General features: G+C 44.5%; 1 protein-coding gene across 1 annotated transcript in view; it reads left to right on the forward strand.

The window, feature by feature from the left end:
* The window catches only part of Abca1 (ATP binding cassette subfamily A member 1), a 116,765-nt gene that overhangs the window by 43,781 nt on the left and 55,136 nt on the right, over positions 1 to 17,848 (forward strand). The window contains exons 6-7 of the mRNA XM_037203327.1: positions 13,494 to 13,615; positions 15,601 to 15,777. Coding sequence (XP_037059222.1) covers positions 13,494 to 13,615; positions 15,601 to 15,777 — 299 coding nt within the window. The remainder of the gene's footprint in view (positions 1 to 13,493; positions 13,616 to 15,600; positions 15,778 to 17,848) is intronic.

Consider the following 17,848-nt stretch of genomic DNA (forward strand, 5'->3'; position numbering starts at 1 on the left):
CGTCCTATTCAAAATACAGGGCTGGTTCGGCCTTTCCGTTGTGGCTTGGATCAATGCGTCTGTGCATTTCTGTCTGCAAGCTGTGCTGGACTTTGCTTAGGGAAAACGGCCATACCGTCTTTGTCTGTCTGGTGATACTGACAAGACCTGATAGGAATCTTTGATTCTGAGTTAATCTTTAAAAGTCAAAAAGAGCTGAGCTCTGCGGGGGGTGGGGGGGTGGGGGGTGGGGCAGAATGGTTGTAGGGACATGGCAAGGAAGTTGGCTGAGGCAAGGATTTAAGGACAGGCCTTGATGAACAGTGAACAACTTTTAAATAACCCCCTGAACCGGACAGTCAGAATAGTTGAGTTCAAATCCTGCCTCTGCTGCGGCTCAGTTGTACCCATGCCTAATTATATACCACCCTGTGCCTCGCTTTCCCCCAAATGGGCTAACAAGAGCACTTCCTCAGGGATGGTATACTAGTGAGAACAAGGCATTCCATACTGACCTAAAACACAGTAGGTAGCAGACCTCGTCTTTTGTCTGCTGTGTTTTCACAGTTATCGCGGGAGGTAGGGCGTTTCTCTTTGCCTGTGCACATGAAGTTCAGAGAGGCTGATTGCCTTGCCTGAGAAACCACAGTTGGTGACAGGTGACAAGACTAGACTTTCAGTCTTTCGTACTTGGTTGCTGTCACATTCTAGAGAGAGCTGCCCTCGACACCTGTAAGGCCCCTGCGGTCCCTGCACAGGCACAGACAGGCCGGGTGAGAAAGGATGAGAAGGCTTCTGAGATACGTGCCAGATTCCTTCACTTCCAAGCTTCATATGCAACAGGCACCAGGGGACTTTTTCCCCCGAGGCCTATCTCTGAAGACCATCTTGTGACTCATAGCTACTTCTCCTTTTTCGCCTGAAGTTCTGCCTTCTGTTTCACTGGGGCGGTTGCTCAAGTTGGGTTTAAAGCCCCAAATGTCTGGCTTTCTGCCCTTATGCCTGACATGCGCATGTCATCTTATTGGGAGATCTGATGACATGTGTCAGCATGTCATCAAAATGGAAAGCCTGTAAAACCTTTGGGGGATTGTGATTCATGTCCTGTGTGGACTTGTCTAAAGTGTTGATTTGAGGCTTTAGAGTTCCGCAGTTTGAAACCTTTCTACCTCCATGAACATTTCCCCAGACCTGTCAAAGCCACACTGTGTCCCAGAGCCCAGTCTGTTGGTTGCCATCCAGGGCAGAGGCCTGGCTCCAGCTGAGTGGTGGTCAGGGGACGCAGAGCTCCAGTGCAATGTTGAAATATTGCTTGAGCTAAATCAAACCAAAGGTCAGCTTTCCCAGACAAGCATAGAAAACACAATTGCATTCAATTACAGAATGCCATGTAATCCCACAATATCAGGCTGCTTTTTGAAAAGCTTGAAATGTGACCATCAAACAATAGTGCTGTATGTCTCCTGCCTTTCCTGTGTAAGATTTGTTTACCCTGTGGGTGGTAAAGAGCAGCTTGGGAATAGACTTTGCGTCTCATCGAAAACTTCGTGCTTCTAACCCTCGAAGACCTCTGTTGCATGGAGGTGCTGAAAGGCAATGTTAAATTGACTCTGTCTACAGACAAGGTCGTACAAGGTCGTGATGACATTTTGTAATAAAAGATTGTAATGCATAGTATATATTCATTACATGGTCTCAGGTCATATAGGGATATAGTCACATAGGTATGCTTTGTATGTTTGTTGCTGTGTCATGGAAGGGTGTACTAACATAAATAGGCACTGTATGTTTGGTCCCATATCATATAAGGGTCTACTCAGGTATGCACTGTGTGTTTCATCCCGTGTCACACAAGAATATACTCACATAGGTGTGAATGCATTGTATGTTTGGTCCTGCATCATAGAAGGGTGTACTCACATAGATGTGCACGATATGTTGAGGACGCTTCTCCCGTACCCTCTCCTCTTCTTTTGCTCAGCTCTCCCTCTCATTAATTCTCTTTATTTTCCTAAACAACTCTGCTTCTACTTTTATGTCATACATACATGGTTCTATGTTACATACATGGTCCTATGTATCTGTATCAAAATCTAGGACCCAAGTCGGAGAAAAACACAGACTGTCTGTCTTTCTGAGACTAACTTAGTTTGATTAGTATGATTATCTCCAGTTGTTTCCATTTTCTCCAAAAGCATAGCTTTGTTCTTTGTGGCTGAAAATGTTCCACCTCTTCCTCTGTTATTGGACACCCAGGTTGGTTCTATAACTAGCTGTTATGCATAGAGCTTCAGTGAATGTTGATGTGTATTTCTGTCAGTGTGGAATTTTACATTTTGCATGGACTCTGGAATTTGGTTTTTTTGAAGCAGCATTAGCAGATCAGTACTGTCCCCATTTGATTGATGAGAAAACTGAGTCTGAGAAGGTTGTGTCTGTTGCTTGGTGCCACAGAGTTGGAACTTGGGTCTGGGTCTGAGACTTGAAGTTCCACATCTTTGTACCACACAGTGATGCCAGGTTGCCGCACTTCAATGTGAGGAAGCGTGGGTGACATCACAGCTTTTGATTTTAGAGAGTAAAACAATGCATGCAGTTGCCACTAGAGTGGAAAGAACTGGAGTTGTGAAATCAGTGTGGTTGGGTTTTACACTGTGACCTTGAGCCAACTGCTCCCTTCTCCTATCTATTTCCTGGTTTGGAAAAACGAGGATAACAACAATGCCTTTCTCGGAAGCTGTTTTCAGAGGTTCTGGAAATTGATCTGCATAATGTGTCTGAGGCTTTGTAAATACAACTCGGTGTTTCCTGCCACAAAGTGCCACCGCGTCCTGGTAAATTTATTAATTTTAGACGTTAGAAGAAATCAGGCGACGGACGCATGATGTCTACCCATAGTTCTCCCTAAACCCGCCTGGAGAGAATCCCACCTCAGTGTCTGACTTGTGTGCTCATCTTCCTCTCCTCTTGTTCTTTGTCTGTCTGTCTGTCTTTCTCTCTGTGTCTCTCTGTCTCTGTTTTTCCATCTTTCTCTCTCTGTGTGTGAATGTGGAGACTAGAAGTTGATGTCAGCAGGGGTCTTCCATGCTCTCCTCCTCATAAATTGAATTGTGCTCCCTCACTTAAACATAAGTTGAATGGTGCTCCCTCACTTAAACAAGTTGAATGGTGCTCCCTCGCTTAAACCTAGGACTCACCTATTCGGCTAACTTATCTACCCCGCTTGCTCTAGGGACCCTGTCTCTGTCTCTAGTGTACCTCCTGAGCTACCTCCCCAACCCCTATTCTCTGTAATTTTCAAGTCCCCACAAACTTGATTCTAGACCTGCATCCTGTGGTGTCTGGTCTCAGTCAGTTAGAGATAACTGGGTGGTTTTAACTCTCCCCTCCCCACAGACCCTCACTTCTGCCCCTTCTGCTGCGTGATTCAGTCTTTCCTGTCTCTAAATCATATTTTCCTGGTTGGACCGTTCTCTCCTTTCTCCTTCTGTCTTTGGAGCACCTTTTCTGCTTTGCACCCCTCTTGTATTCACAAAAGACTCCCTAGGAAGTGTTTTCTTATCAGCTGTTTTCATGGTTTCCCTGATATTGGCTTCCCATTTCTTGTTTCTTTTTAGATTCAGAACTCTTCTGGGCCAATGTTAGCAACTCAGCATTACCTTTCATTTTCTTCTGAGCTGCCTCTGCCAGCCTGCATGTGGTCACCACCTGCTGGCCAGGGAGAGCCACAGCCTACTCTGGCTCCTTGTTACCATTCAGACACTTACTAGATGACGACCAGTCCTCATTCCAGGGGCTTCTAGCAGCTTCTCCCACTTCCTTCTTGTCAGTAAGACATGCATATTGGTTTAGTCCATTCTAGCTTCCATAAAACATACCCACTGCTCAGTAGTTTTACACAATAGAAATTATTTTTAAGGAGCCTGGAAGTCCGAGGTTGGGGTGTTGCGGTGTCATCTCTTGTGGGCTCCCCTCTTCTGGATGGGGAATTCCTTTACTCTAACTTGGTAGAAGGGACATAGAGGAATGAGTCCACCCTTCAAGATCTACAAATAAATAAATAAATAAATAAATAACTAAATAAATAAATAAAATTATATTATTATTTTTACTTTCGATGTATATGAGCATTTGCTTGAATCTATGTATGTGCATCATCTGTGTATATGTGTCTTCAGGCTTTTTTTTTAAAAAGTACTTCAACGAAAGTCATAATCCCATCCAAGAGTATTCTGCTCTGATGACTGCTTTACCTCATAGGCCTCTAATTTCCCAGCATCTTATCCTGTCAGGAGAGCTACTGCCTTAGTGCATGCATCTGGGGAAAGATGTACCCTTCTCATCTTATCTGATTCTCTATTAGCAGACAGGGCTGCTCTGCCCCTTACTCTGTACACATCTCCTCTTAGATGGCAAGGGCAGGGATTACATTGTGCAATATCTCTTTTGTTCCTGCCTTTGGGACACACTGGATAGTTTTATTCTTTTGAATTTAGCACTGGTATTTTGGTACAGTAGACATTTAACTAATGCACATTTACTAGCACCAAATACTTTACAAAACACGAAGTGTCTAAAGTTTCACTACTTCTGTTGGTGCAGAGAGAAGATTCTGGCATTGCTACTGTCTGTCCCAAACAGTTCAAGGTGTGTAGCTATGAATAGTCAGGGCTCTTGGGAACTGTTCACCTAATGCCATGACGATTTTATCAGCATGCATTTAGAACATATTTATTTAGTCTCCAGTTTGTATTTTCTTATGCATTATATCTGAATCATGCTTAGTGCCGTTAGTGCTTGCTCGACCCACACTGGAAGGTAGACTTTTGTTTACAAAATACAGAGGCTCAGAGGACCTGAAAAGTGACTTCCAAAGTCCACAGAACTGGAAAATCCTGGAACTGCAATATGGCACACTTCGTAAAATTCCAAAGCTGAGCTTTCTAAAGTTTCTTGGAATTCTTCAGAAAGCCTTCAATGTAGAGAGAGAAACTTCTTCAGGGCCCCATGACTGACAGTGACGTCTTAAGGTGTGTGTACTCCACAATCTGGCCCACCGTCGTCCACACTAGCTGTTACCCCAGGGTCTAACCACCCAGCTGCCTCTCCTCTCCAGAGTAACTCACAAAGCCTTCTGAAGACATCTCACCCCTGAAGAATGCACAGCCCTGCATCACTAAAGAAACCCAAGAAACAGATTCCCTAACGCTGGGCATGGTGGCATGCCTGTAAATGCCTGCACTTGGGAGGCAGAAGCAGGAGAGTGAGGAGTTCAAAGCCAGCCTTGGCTACACGAGACTCATTCTCAACAAAGGAACCAAGTAACCAACCACCCGAGAAACAGGTGTGATTGTTTCCAGCCCCTTGGTTGTTGAAAATATTTCAGTCTTGTTTATAAGACTGATCACATAGGCTAAGTAAACCACAAGAATGCCATCCAGCTCCCCTCACCCCCACTTCAAGCTCTTCATTTGGTAGAGCTGGGGCTAGGAGACCCCCACCCCACCCCACCCCTACCCAGGGGGTCCGTTTGAGAAGAGTGTGCAGGCCAGGGATGCTGGTGTGTCTTTTGTCTACTTCTCCTTTTCCTCTTTGGCTGCCTCCACCCACTTCTCAAGCTGCTGATTGCTGTGGTTCCTTTTTGTGGCGAGCACAAGACTGCAGAGATCTTGAAACTGAAGCTGGGGCTTGGAGAGGGCACTGACCGAGAGTAACCCCAGCGGCTGGTGCCAGGGCTTCCCTCCTCCTCCTTCTCCTTCCTCCTCCTCCCTCCTCCTTCTCCCTCCTCCTCTGCTCCCAAGCCTGGGGTCCAGCAGGCAGGCTGGAGAGAAGGGAGGGAACACTTCTTTGGCCGGGAAGACCCCCAGGGTTAGGGCTTCTCTTTACCACCCGCCTCTCTCTGCCTGTGATGCTTCCTTAGCTTGGGCGCAGAGGCCTGACCCAGATGACTAACTAGCAAGAAACCCAGGATTGTGTCTCACTCTTTCCCAGCCCACGGACGCAGCTCATCTGTTTGTTCCTTTTAGACGCCAACCTCTGATTGTGTTTTCCCTTTCACTCCCCCTTTGCCCTGCTTCACTGTGCCCAAAGCTCCAGGGACATGGTAGGTGGCTGTTTGCCTCTCAGGCCAATCAGGAAGCTGGGCTCAGCAGCTCAGGTGCTTTGGTCCATGCTGAAGGGATGGCAGTGAGGGAACTCCTGTGGCCTTTTATTGCATACAGCTTTGTGTCATATTCTGTGAAGGTTATCACACCTTCTCATGTAAATACTCTGAGCTAGTCGGCTCTTGATCTTGTGTGACTGTGTGTGTGTGTGTGTGTGTGTGTGTGTGTGTGTGTGTGTGTGTACACATACTAGGCCAGAGGTCAGCTATGAATTTAGGGTCTCTCTCTGAACCTGGAGCTCACTGATTTGGATATACCAGCTGGTCAGCAAGCCTCAGGTATCGGCCTGTCTTCACCTTCCCAACACTGGGATTGCAGGCATGTTCCACGGTGCATGACATTTTACATGGGTGTTGGGGGCGGGAGTTCAGTTCCTTGCACTGGCCCAATAGGTATTTTATTGAGTGGGCCATCTTCCCAGCCCCCCTGTCAAGTTTACATTCTTAATCTTTGCTTTCCACACCAACCTCTGAATGTCATTAGTTCCATTTTATTTTTAAAACATTTTTGCACTTGATGTATCTATTTTGTATGTATTGGGATGGAATGTGAAGGGAGAGGACAACTTGTACAAGTCACCCCACGTGGGTATCAGGGATTGAGATTGGGTCGCCCGTCTTGGTGGCAGGTGCTTTCCCTGCTAAGCCATCTCGTTGGCTCCATTTGATGTCTAAGAAACTGAGGCCAAGAGAGACCAAGGAAAGGAGCCAAGTGAGGTTCATAGGCGCCGAGGTGGAGAGTGGCCGAGCTGGTGTTTGAGTCTGGCCTTTCTGAAGTTCACAGTCACAGAGGTAGGGAGTAGCAGAGCCAGCGTTTGCCCCCAGCCTTTCCGATATCTATCTCTGGTGCTGGATCTCTTGGGCCCTGTGTTCCTCTCAGAATCATGGAAAATAGTTTTCCAGAGAACATTTTCCCCAACAACATATTCTACAGAAGTCAGGCCCATGTCAACTCATTTGGTTAAGAGTTAAATGACTGAGTGACTGTCTTTCCCAGCAAGTGTTCTTTGTCTTCCCGAGAATTCCTGCTGTGCTGCTACTGGTCATCTACTTGTGTCTAGCCTCCATTGTCTGGCGACACTGTGATCCTTCTTGTTGATTCTGTAGAAAATGTTAGGTTTATTATGTTTGTATTTTTCACCATCCTCATCATCCTTCCTTCTCTCTCTCCTTTCTTTTTTGTAGTACCAAGGATTGAACGGGGTGTGGGGGGGCACGTGGAGGGTCTTTACACGTGAGAAAAATGTTCTACCCCTGAGCTATTTCCCCTGCCCATTTCCCCCTTTTCTTTGTGAGACAAAGAGTTGTTAAGTTGCTGAAGCTGGCTTTGTACTTGTCATCCTCCTGCCCCAGAGCCCCAGATAGCTGGGTTATAATGGGCCCGTGCCATCAGGCCTGGCTTTTATTCATTTTTTTTCATGAAGTTCTGAATAGACACTTGAGTGAGCCTTGACCTTTCCTTGCACGCAGTATCAGCAGAGGGAGAAAAAAAAGGGAAAAATAGTTCTGCTCCTCCTGGGAACTCAGCCAGGCAAATGCATAATACACACATAACTCTGTGTGCACACACATGTGCTCACACAGACGCATCTTCTTATCAGCCATGAATTCGGCATCCCGATGTTCTTGGCAAAGTCCCTTCCCTCTTCGTATCTATTCTGAACACAGCAGCTCAGCTCATGAGAACGGCGGACCAGGATCATATGAGCAGCTCTTTAGGGAATAGTTCACTCAGCACAGGCATTCCGCCGGCTTGCACGCACCTTTCTCACTAAACCCTCACTGTCCATCCGGGGAGGTGGATGCTATTGTCATCTTTGTTGTTTGTTTGTTCATGTATTTGTTTACTTACTTATTCTGGTACTGGGGATGGACCTCAGACTTTATGCCTGCTAGGTAAGTGCTCTAACCACTGAGACACACCCACAGCCTTTTAAAATTTTTATTTTGAGACAGGGTGTCTCTCACTGGGTTGCCCAGGCTGGCCTTGAGCTCATATTGTGGACCAAGAAGACCTTGACTTTGTGGTCCTCCTATTTCAGCCTCCTGAATAGTTGGGATTGCAAGGGTGAGCCACTGTGTCTGGCTGTGTTTCATCATTTAATTAACTTGGCCTCCCTCTGTGTTATTTTGCTGTGCTTCCATCTGCTGTCTCCCAGATGCTTCTCCTCCTCCTTGGGCTGATGAAAGCAAGTGGGTTTTCGGGATACTCACCATCTTGACTCCATTTGTTTCACTGTCATGTCCTGATTGGTCTTTCCCTTCCCACTACAAGATGAATTTATCTCTTTAAAACTGGCCATTTCCCAGGTCACATCAGCTTATTTTACATTCATGCATTTGTATCCATCTACCAACCCATCCACCCATCTACTCATCCATCTGTCTGTACCCATCCATCTACCCCCACCCATCTATCTCCTTCCATCCATCCATCTACCCCACCCATCCATCTCCTTCCATCCATCCATCTACCCCCACCCATCCATCTCCTTCCATCCATCCATCTACCCCCACCCAGCCATCTCTCCTTCCATCCTGTCATCCATCCATCTACCCCTACCCATCCATCTCTCCATCCTGTCATCCATGCATCCATCCATGCATCCATCCATCCATCCATCCCCACCCATTCATCTCTCCATCCATCCATCCATCCACCCATCCAGTATCTTCACACAGAAAGAATAGCTGTTTCTGTCATCTGGCTTGGTCCGTTATTTTTATTTCCCTACCCAGCTAGCTGCATAATGAAGACAGAGACCAGCAAGGACAAAACCACTGTACTTCGTCCTTATACAGTTTCTTTCCCACCTCTCTTTTTTCCCTCCCACTTTTCAGATCTGGAGTTTTGTGGAATTTGTTCTCTCTGTCTCTTTGTTCATGGACATATTGAGAATTTACTGTGTATATAACCCCCTGAGTACAGAATTTCTGGGTGCCTGCCATCATGAGAGGGATTGTCTTCACCCTACTAAATTCTAGGGGTGGTTGATTTGTGGTCTTTTCTACAACTGTAACCTGATTTCCTCCATGATATTCTTGAAGATAATTTCATCTTCTTCTGACTGCTTTTACGGACTGTCTTCCTCCACCGTCTTTCTCCCCCTTTCTTCTGTTTTCTGTAACTTGTGCGCCTCTTCATCCCTCTTACTAATAACCAAGAAAACCCCTTGAGGGCAGAGCTGTGTTCTCATTTTTTTCTGCACGTTGCATGTAGTGTAGCAAAGCCAGGTAAAAGAGCCGTTCTAATGACCATGAATCTGTTACCATTGATAAGCACTGGTCACTAGTCAGTTACTCATTGCCCTGGATTATAAACATCTCTAGTCTCCAGGTCTTCAAAATGTAGGTTCTATCTTCCTTTATAGATAATACTTGGCTTCACTAAGACACAGTGAACCTTCTTATGGCCACACAGCTAACTTATAGCAGGACATACTGCTACATTTTGGGTTTTGTGGTTCCAAACTCCTTTTTGCTCATATAATTTTGTTTCTGAGTTATGATCTCTCTGTGTAACCATGGCTGAAACTTAATTTGTAGCCCAGGCTGGCCACTATTTTGCAGTCCTCTACCTCCCACATACTGAGACTACAGGTATGCACTGTAGCAGGAATGTTAACAGGTCTTATAAATAAAATCAAACCTGAAGCCAGTTATTGGGGTGAATGCTGGAAGATCAGAGAAGCAGAACAAGCCACAGCTACCTGACCTCGCCAATTCCTCAGCTGATCCTGTTTCCTCAGATTAGAAGCTTCTGAGTCCTTATCCAGAATGGCTCTCAGCTGAACTGTGCTGCTCAAAGCCTAAAAGCTTAACCAGCCAAATGCTTCTAGTTTCTGGTCTTCACGCCTTATATATTTCTGTTTTTGCCATCACTCCCTGGGATTAAAGGCTCACTTCTTGGGATTAAAGCGTGTGTCACCATGCCTGGCTGTTTCCTATGTGGCCTTGAACTCACAGAGATCCAGAGGGATTTCTACCTCTGGAATGCTAGGATTAAAGGTGTGAGTGCCACCATTTTCTAGCCTTTGTATCTAGTGGCTGTTCTGTCTCTGACCCCAGATAAGTTTATTAGGGTGCACAATATTTTGGGGAACACATTACTACCACAATGCACCACCACATCCACCTATTTTTTTTCAAACTTGGCTGGAAATTTTTTTGTTTTTGTGTTAATGTCTGAGACCCAATCCCTATCCCCAGCCATTCTGGTTCATTGCTTTGGGGTGCGGTCTAGGCTTTCTGAGTTTTTTAAAGCTCCCGAGTGGGTTTAGCAGCATCCAAGGTTGAGAACCAGCATACCACACGCTTTTGCCTTCCTGTGTGTATATGAGTTGCAGCTGTTGGTGGTGATGTGACAGTAGAAGATAATGTGTGTATAGCCACGTGACCGGACTGTAAGTTTGAGTTGTTTGGAGCCAGGGATCTTTGGCCCTCCCGGCAGCTTCCCCACCCGGCTCGTCTGCCACACCATCCTCCTGCACTGCCAAGGGCAGTTGACTGTTTAACCCGCTTCTTGGTTTCTGTGTCTTGTCCAGGGGATAGGCAGTTAGACTTTGACCACATCCAGCTGTTTTTTTTTTTTTTTTTTTTTTTTTTTTTTTTTTTATCTCTAGAGCCTGTTGTATCCTCCAATCCTGTTGACATAACAGGAGCATCTTATAAACATGCCAAGCACATTTGCTGGTCTCCAGAGTGTTGCTGGCTGACTGAGACCCATTGAAAGTGCAGCCTGGGTCAGCCTCCCACACTTCTGCTGCCCCAAAGGGAGGGAGCTGCTCTCAAGTGTCTAAATAGGATGCTGTGTACTGCTGTGGCTTTGCTTAGGAGGAATTTGTGTTCAACTGTTTGATCCGAGTGTTAGTTCAGAATTTATTGTGTTCTACCAAGGGTTCCAGAGGCCTCTTTTTTATAGGGAAGGTCATGGAAGTTTAAGTAGGTCAAACAATCTGGTAAATAAATGGATATAGAATCCAGGTTTTGGATTCTTAGTATGAGTGTGTGTGTGTGTGTGTGTGTGTGTGTGTGTGTGTGTGTGTGTGTGTTTTTATAGGGTGTTGCATATACTGAGCCCCAGTTCTCCTTTTTTTATTTAGTTATAAGTGTGTCTGCCTTTCCTTAAGCTTCAGCTGAAGCTCTCTGCCTGCCTGCCTGCCTGCCTGCCTCCCTCCCTCCCTTCTTTCCTCCTTTCCTCTTCTCTCCCTCCCTTCCTTCTTCCTTTTCTTCTCTCTATCATGAGAATGCTGGGGTATTCAAGATGTTATTGTCCTTGGGAACACAATTCTAGTGGTCAGGGTTCTTATTTACTCCTGGGCTGTAGTTTAGGGATGGTCCTGACATCCTTAGCCTCTTCCTGGACCCACTAAGCAGAAAGATACTTCTGGAATCTTTCTGGTAATCTCAACTAGTACTTATTCGACTGTCATTAATAGCAGTAATTCTGTGTCAGGTCTAGTTCTACTTATTTGGAACACTGAGATAAAAGAAAGGCATTTTGTATTCTTATAGGCAGAGTTTAATGTAGGCAATATTTAAGTAAAATAACATGTCATAATTTATGGTTCCTAGACATAGTATACTAGAAGTGTCAAGACTGCTTTATTAAAATGAAGGTTTGTGAATGGTCTCCCTTAGAACCACTGGTTTAGGATCTGAAGGGATGCAACCTGGAGACTAGTTTTGCATGCTTCCTAAGTGAGTCTTAGGAGCTCTGAGGCTTGGCAACCACAGACTTGCATTCAGTGGTACTAGTGTGTGTCTTGTGATGGAAAGAGCAGGCAGATGACAGCTTGCTGGAGTGCTGTCCAAGGAGGGGCACTCACAGGCCTATGACCAGCTTCTGGGTGTCATGAGGAACATGAGGAACGGTAGGAAGGAACCCCAGAGGCGGTGAGGAGAACCACTTCTTATCTATTCATTCTGGAGCTGCTTGAACTTTGCTCAAGGCAAAGTCGCTCAGGGATCTTCTGATGCCTGGGTCATTTAGATCTTTTGAGAGCATGCTTGGGCTGTTTTTTCTCCATGTTGGGAGACCCTTTGAGATCCCAGGATAAACCCCTTTCACATCAGTACACCCTGTATTTTTGTTTTCAGATGAAACCTCTTTCTCTTTGGGTAAGTGATTTGTAAAGTTTGCCCTCTAGTGGTCAGATTGTGTGTGGGCCTGTGGGCCTCAAGTCTGCAAACCTAAATTGCAAAAAAAAAAAAAAAAAAAAGAATTCAGGTTATTAGAAGTTTAGAGTGGAAAGAGAAGAGAAATATAGTCAATAAAATAAGGCAGGAAAATGATGGTGTTGTGGAGGTCCCACCCAGCATCCACTCAGAATTCCCTTGCTTCAGAGCTGAAGAACTTGAGGCTCAGAAAGATATTAGAAATATTCAAATGGTACCATCCAATGTCGCTCCCACCAGAGACTAAAATTCTGAATTCTTGGACAGTGCTTTTTCTATTTCATGGCACTGGGCTGAAACCTTTCCTGAATGCACTTGGAGAGCTAATTGCTTAATGAGAGTCAGTGTGAAAGCTTTCAGAAGTTAATGCATTTAGCAAAGGGTGTTTTTTTTTTTTTTTTTTTTTTTTTTTTTTTTTAAACATGTTTACATATTTTTCTCAGTGTTTGGAGGAACTGGGGTTTGCATCTCTGTATCCCATGGCCAACCATGTCTGTAAAAACACCTGGATATGCATCAGAGGTCACCCCAGTGATTCTTGAAAGTGTGGTCCCCATCCTGGCAGCATCAGCACCACCTGAGAGCTTGCAAGATGTGCCGATGCTCCAGCTGTGCCACAAGCCGCCTGAGTCAGATGCTCTGGGGCTGGTGTGCAGCAGTCTAGGTGAAGCAGCCCATCAAGCGATTCCGATCCACAGGAAAGTTAGAGAACCGTTGCCTGCTGATTCAGGAGATTAGCCCCTGTGGCTTGTGGAAATAAGGCTTTCAGTACTTTCAGTTCTAGCTACGTGGCAGGGCACTGGGGCGTCAGGAGCAGCAGGGATCGTGTCACAAATCTCAGGGAGGATGGATGAGATCATTTTAAAGGTTTGGATTTTCAGTTGTAAACAAGGAAAGACCGTGTGTGTAACAGCACTGTTACTGCCGTTGCAGTGTCAGAACACACACTGAGTGTGGCTCAACATGTCACCAGAAAGTAATCTTTCCATGTCTTTCCCAGTGAGACAAGCGCCTGCAACTCACTTCTCAGTGTATGTAAGCCAGAAGCCTGTGGTCACCCATCCGTTTAAAATGAAGCGATCAATATTCTATTCTTCTCCACCTGCCCCATAGTGGTTACCCCCCCCCTTTTTTTTTGCTATTAACTGTAAACAAAACACCATTTTTTCAATAGACTTGAAGCTCCAGGATTTCCTGGTGGACAATGAAACCTTCTCTGGATTCCTTCATCACAACCTATCCCTCCCAAGGCCCACTGTGGAGAGCCTGCTGCAGGCTGATGTCAGTCTCCAGAAGGTAAGCTGCCACCCTCAGTTACATCAGTGGGACTGAGCACTATTGTATTGTTGGCTCGGAAAACAAATACACCCCTGTTTTTGAAACAGCTATGTAGAAAGTATTAGAGCTCACATCTATTTTTGCCTCGCTTTATACTACCTGCTCTGGTTGGCATGGACAAACCCTGCAGTGAGGGGAGTGTGTCGCCCAGCATCAGGGCAGGCCAGCTTGTTGAAATGAAGTTGATTTTGTGTCTGCCCTTTGGCATTGTAATGACTTCCTCCTAAAGGGGTTATATTTTATGTTAAGGTGAATTAAGCTTTTTTTTTTTTTTTTAAATGTAGTTCGGAAATAAGAGCCAAAGGTGTGGATTCTTGAACTAGAATCTATCACAAAAGATTAAACAAAACACCCAGTGCTTCATTTTAAAGATAGGGAAGATGCGTAAGGAAAATTCTATTGAAATTTTAAGTGTAATATTAGTGTTTACATAGAATTTTCATTTTAGGGTCCTAGAGAACTTCCTGGCATCATTTATTTTCATACATCTCCTGGGCAGAGTGCATAGCTATAATTTTTTTCAAAGCTTTTTCTTCACTTGGTTCTCTAGCAGAAAAGAGAATTGACCCCACACATGGCCTTATGCCTCTAAACTGGCTTGACTTTACAGTAAGCAGAAGTAGTGGGAGTGTTTATGCTTGAAGAGATCTCTGCTTCACATGGCTGAGAATTTTTAAAATTAGAAAAATGTGCTTGCTGCATGCTCTTATGAAACTAGGAAAATATGCCTTGTGTTTACCAATTGTGTGGTTGGGAGGTGGGCCAGAGGCAGCAGGCTTTTGAAATCGTTGCGTTTAGCATAATTTCCATTGTCCCCTGCCAATTTCATATCTGTTACATGCCATCAACTTAAAATAAGAGGCATCCTGGGCAGGTCTTTGCATGGTAATTAGAGTTTCAGTGTTGTCGGGGTTCTTCATCACAGCATGGCAACAGGGACTAAAGACAGGAGTAAGCCTGAAGTGTACTTGAGTATCTGGCAGAAGGTGAAAATTGAGTGGACACCGTGGAGGGTCAGATACTCTGCAGTGTTTACAATCTGCGTGGGTGCTGAGAGGCACTGGGTTCATCACTCATGTTCCTCTACAGGGCTGCTCTGTGACCAGGGTGGACTGTATTCATTAAAGCTGATAGAGGGGTTGGTGATGCTGTAATAAGAAACCCAAATCATTTATTCGTCCTTACAACGAATGCTGTTCTAGTGATAGGAGTGCAAATATGAGCCCCATAAACAAAGGCAGCTCCATCTTATTCCACAGCATTCTGTCGGCTGGATAGTGAGACTCACATCTGTACCTGGAAAGGCTAACTAGGTAGAGGTGTATGGCCAGAGAGAGGTTCCCTGCTGGGTTTGCTATAGAACAGGCAGGAATGACTTAGAACTGGTCTACCAAAGAGTTGATAGAGGCCTGCTTTTCCATGTTCAGTTTTGGGGCAAGTAAAACGAAATATTCCTGATCCCGGCATTCCTTGAACATAGTTCTATGGATTTGTTAAATATCTATACAGATTTAGGGTATATATATATATATATATATATATATTTGTGATTCAGCCAAATTTCAGTGTCCAGTGTCATAAATTCCAGAATAGTTAGGATGACTTTAATGGTTCCAGGGGTTTAGACTCTGGGGTTCCATTAGCTGAATCATGTGTTCCAGTCACATTGCAAGAAAATACTTGCATTAAGAATTTCCCTGTGCTAGAGGGGACAACAGCGTGGAGATACTGAGTCATGCTTCCAGTTTTGAAACGTGTAGCAGATTGTGCCTTGATTCATTCCCTGGTTTGGTAAAGAGACCTCACCCCTGGGGTGACTGTGATGGTGATCTGCTTAAGATCTTCCAAGCTGTGTTGATGTAGGTTTGCCCCCAAGGCTCCCAGGACCCAGCTTTCAGTCCTGATAATCTATTCTCCTCTCTCTTTACATGAAACCCTTCCAGGTATTTTTGCAAGGCTACCAGTTACATTTGGCCAGCCTGTGTAATGGATCAAAATTAGAAGACATCGTTCGGCTTGGTGAGCCAGCAGTTTCTGCCCTTTGTGGTTTACCGAGGGAGAAGCTGGATGCAGCAGAAAGAATGCTGCGTTACAACATGGACATCCTGAAGCCGGTCGTGGTGAGTGGGCATGCTCTGTGCAGAGGCTTCAAGCACCACTGCCTCGGAGATGGGAAATCTTTTCCTGGGCCACATGACTTGTTTTTGTAGAAGCTTGGGGCTGGCTGGGACTACTTGGTGATATAATTTAGCCCAGTTGTATTCTGAGTGTTCTTTCAAATTTCAGTCCGTTTTCCAAGGGGTGAGTTGGAGAAGAATGTTCTGGGTGTGGCTGAGTCCAGGCCCATGGTCTCTTGTGCCTGTTGCAACTAGAGAAGACCCATCGTTCATGTTTTTAATACTGTATTTCTGAGGATGAGTCCATTTGAAGAAACACACACACACACACACACACACACACACACACACACACTTATGAAAAGAAAAAGTCTTGAAATAATTAATAGTAGATGACTACCAACAGAAGGGGGAGATTGTGGTTAGATAGTGAAACATTGGGATTGGGCAAGACCACATAAAATTAATTAGCTCATATAATGAAAAAAATGTATTAGGAAAAAAAACTCAAAACAAACCATAACCAAAGAATGCAAGTGAGCCAGTCTTCAGGGTTATGTCTATAGAAATTCTAGAATAAATATTTCTGTGAGTTTTCTGAGATCTCTGGCAAAATGCTTCCAATCATATTCTGCAACATCCAGCACTCTGTTTACTAGTTTACCAGAGAAAGCTATTGTGTCAATAGGTCCTCTGAAAATACATGTTCTTTTTATTATGATGTTATCATGTTGAACTCTGTGAAGCTGGATTGCTTTATAGAGAACTCTGCATTCTTAGGGAGTCCTAAGATGATCAGTTTCTGTCAGGATCCTGAGTCTACTTCATACCTTGGAGTGGCCTTTAGAAATAGCTCAGTGTAGACTTTCTGAACTGAAAAGAAGTTCTTGCATATGGCTCAATTCTGTGACTCTAGCTGTTGTCTGAGGCATAGTTGGTAGCAAAACTATGCATTTTTTCTAGGTGCTTCTATGGTGTATATACATGCCAGCTGTTGTCAACAGCTTAATGTTTCCATACTCCTGAAGTAGTTAATTCTTTTTCAGGGTTTTAAAAGCTATCAAGTGCTTGCTTCGGTGGTGTGTGATTCCATTGGTTATTGCTTCGATCACTATAATTTCCAGCAAGATGTATATCTTTATTGGAGACGTTTGTAAATATTCCAAGCAATAGCCCTACATAGTTAGATAAATGTACTGCTACAGATCTTGGCAGACTGTTGACATTTTGTGAGACCTAGAGGGTCAAGGTCATTACAAATGGTGTGAAAGGTGTGATATGAAATCATGCTGGGAGCTGCTTTACTTTACTATAAGATATGGAGGTAAGCATTTGGCCTTCAAATTTAGGGATGATGAGTTATTTTAGAAGACACAGTAATCGATTCTGGTGCCCATCCATTTGCTTTCTCTTCAGTTTGCTCACTGAATACCTGTAGTGTTTACATTCTAGCAAAATCCCTCCTCTTAGAACGTTGGGACTATTTTTAAAATAGAATGACACCGTGGCCCTTATCATCTGTTCATGAACAGCTCAGGTTTCAACTTGAAATTGTCTGCATTTGGGTGGGTTTGCAACACCATGGAGATTCAGACCTGTCAGCTCTGTGACATCCTCTTTTGTTACGTCCTTGTAGATTAGTAGGTTCATGAACCAGTGTTGATTAAGATGGCTTCAGTGTGCCTCCTGCATGTCTTCTGGAATTCTGCTTCTGCCCCATGGCTTCTGCTGAAATCAAAACATGGGGCTCTTGAAGTAGACTCTAGTGAGTGATCAGGATTGTGCTGTGTGTGAAAATGTTTTGGAAGATGCCTCTGGGATGGAATGGCTTTCAGACATTTGTAATGTTGTTTATTGAATTAATCAATGCCTTAATTGGAACACCAGGACTGATACTTGCTTTGTAATAAGTACACTTTTTCTTTTGCTACTTGGCTGAAATTTAAACATTTCTGATGGTCAGTATAGGCAACCTGTGCTGTTAATTGTGCCAGTGGGCAGTTAATTGTGCCAAGAACTACAGTGAGGACAACAGTCAGATGTATTACACAGTATTGTGGAGCAAGACTGTTTT

The sequence above is a fragment of the Peromyscus leucopus genome, chromosome 2 (assembly GCF_004664715.2).
Source record: "Peromyscus leucopus breed LL Stock chromosome 2, UCI_PerLeu_2.1, whole genome shotgun sequence".
NCBI classification, from domain to species: domain Eukaryota; kingdom Metazoa; phylum Chordata; class Mammalia; order Rodentia; family Cricetidae; genus Peromyscus; species Peromyscus leucopus.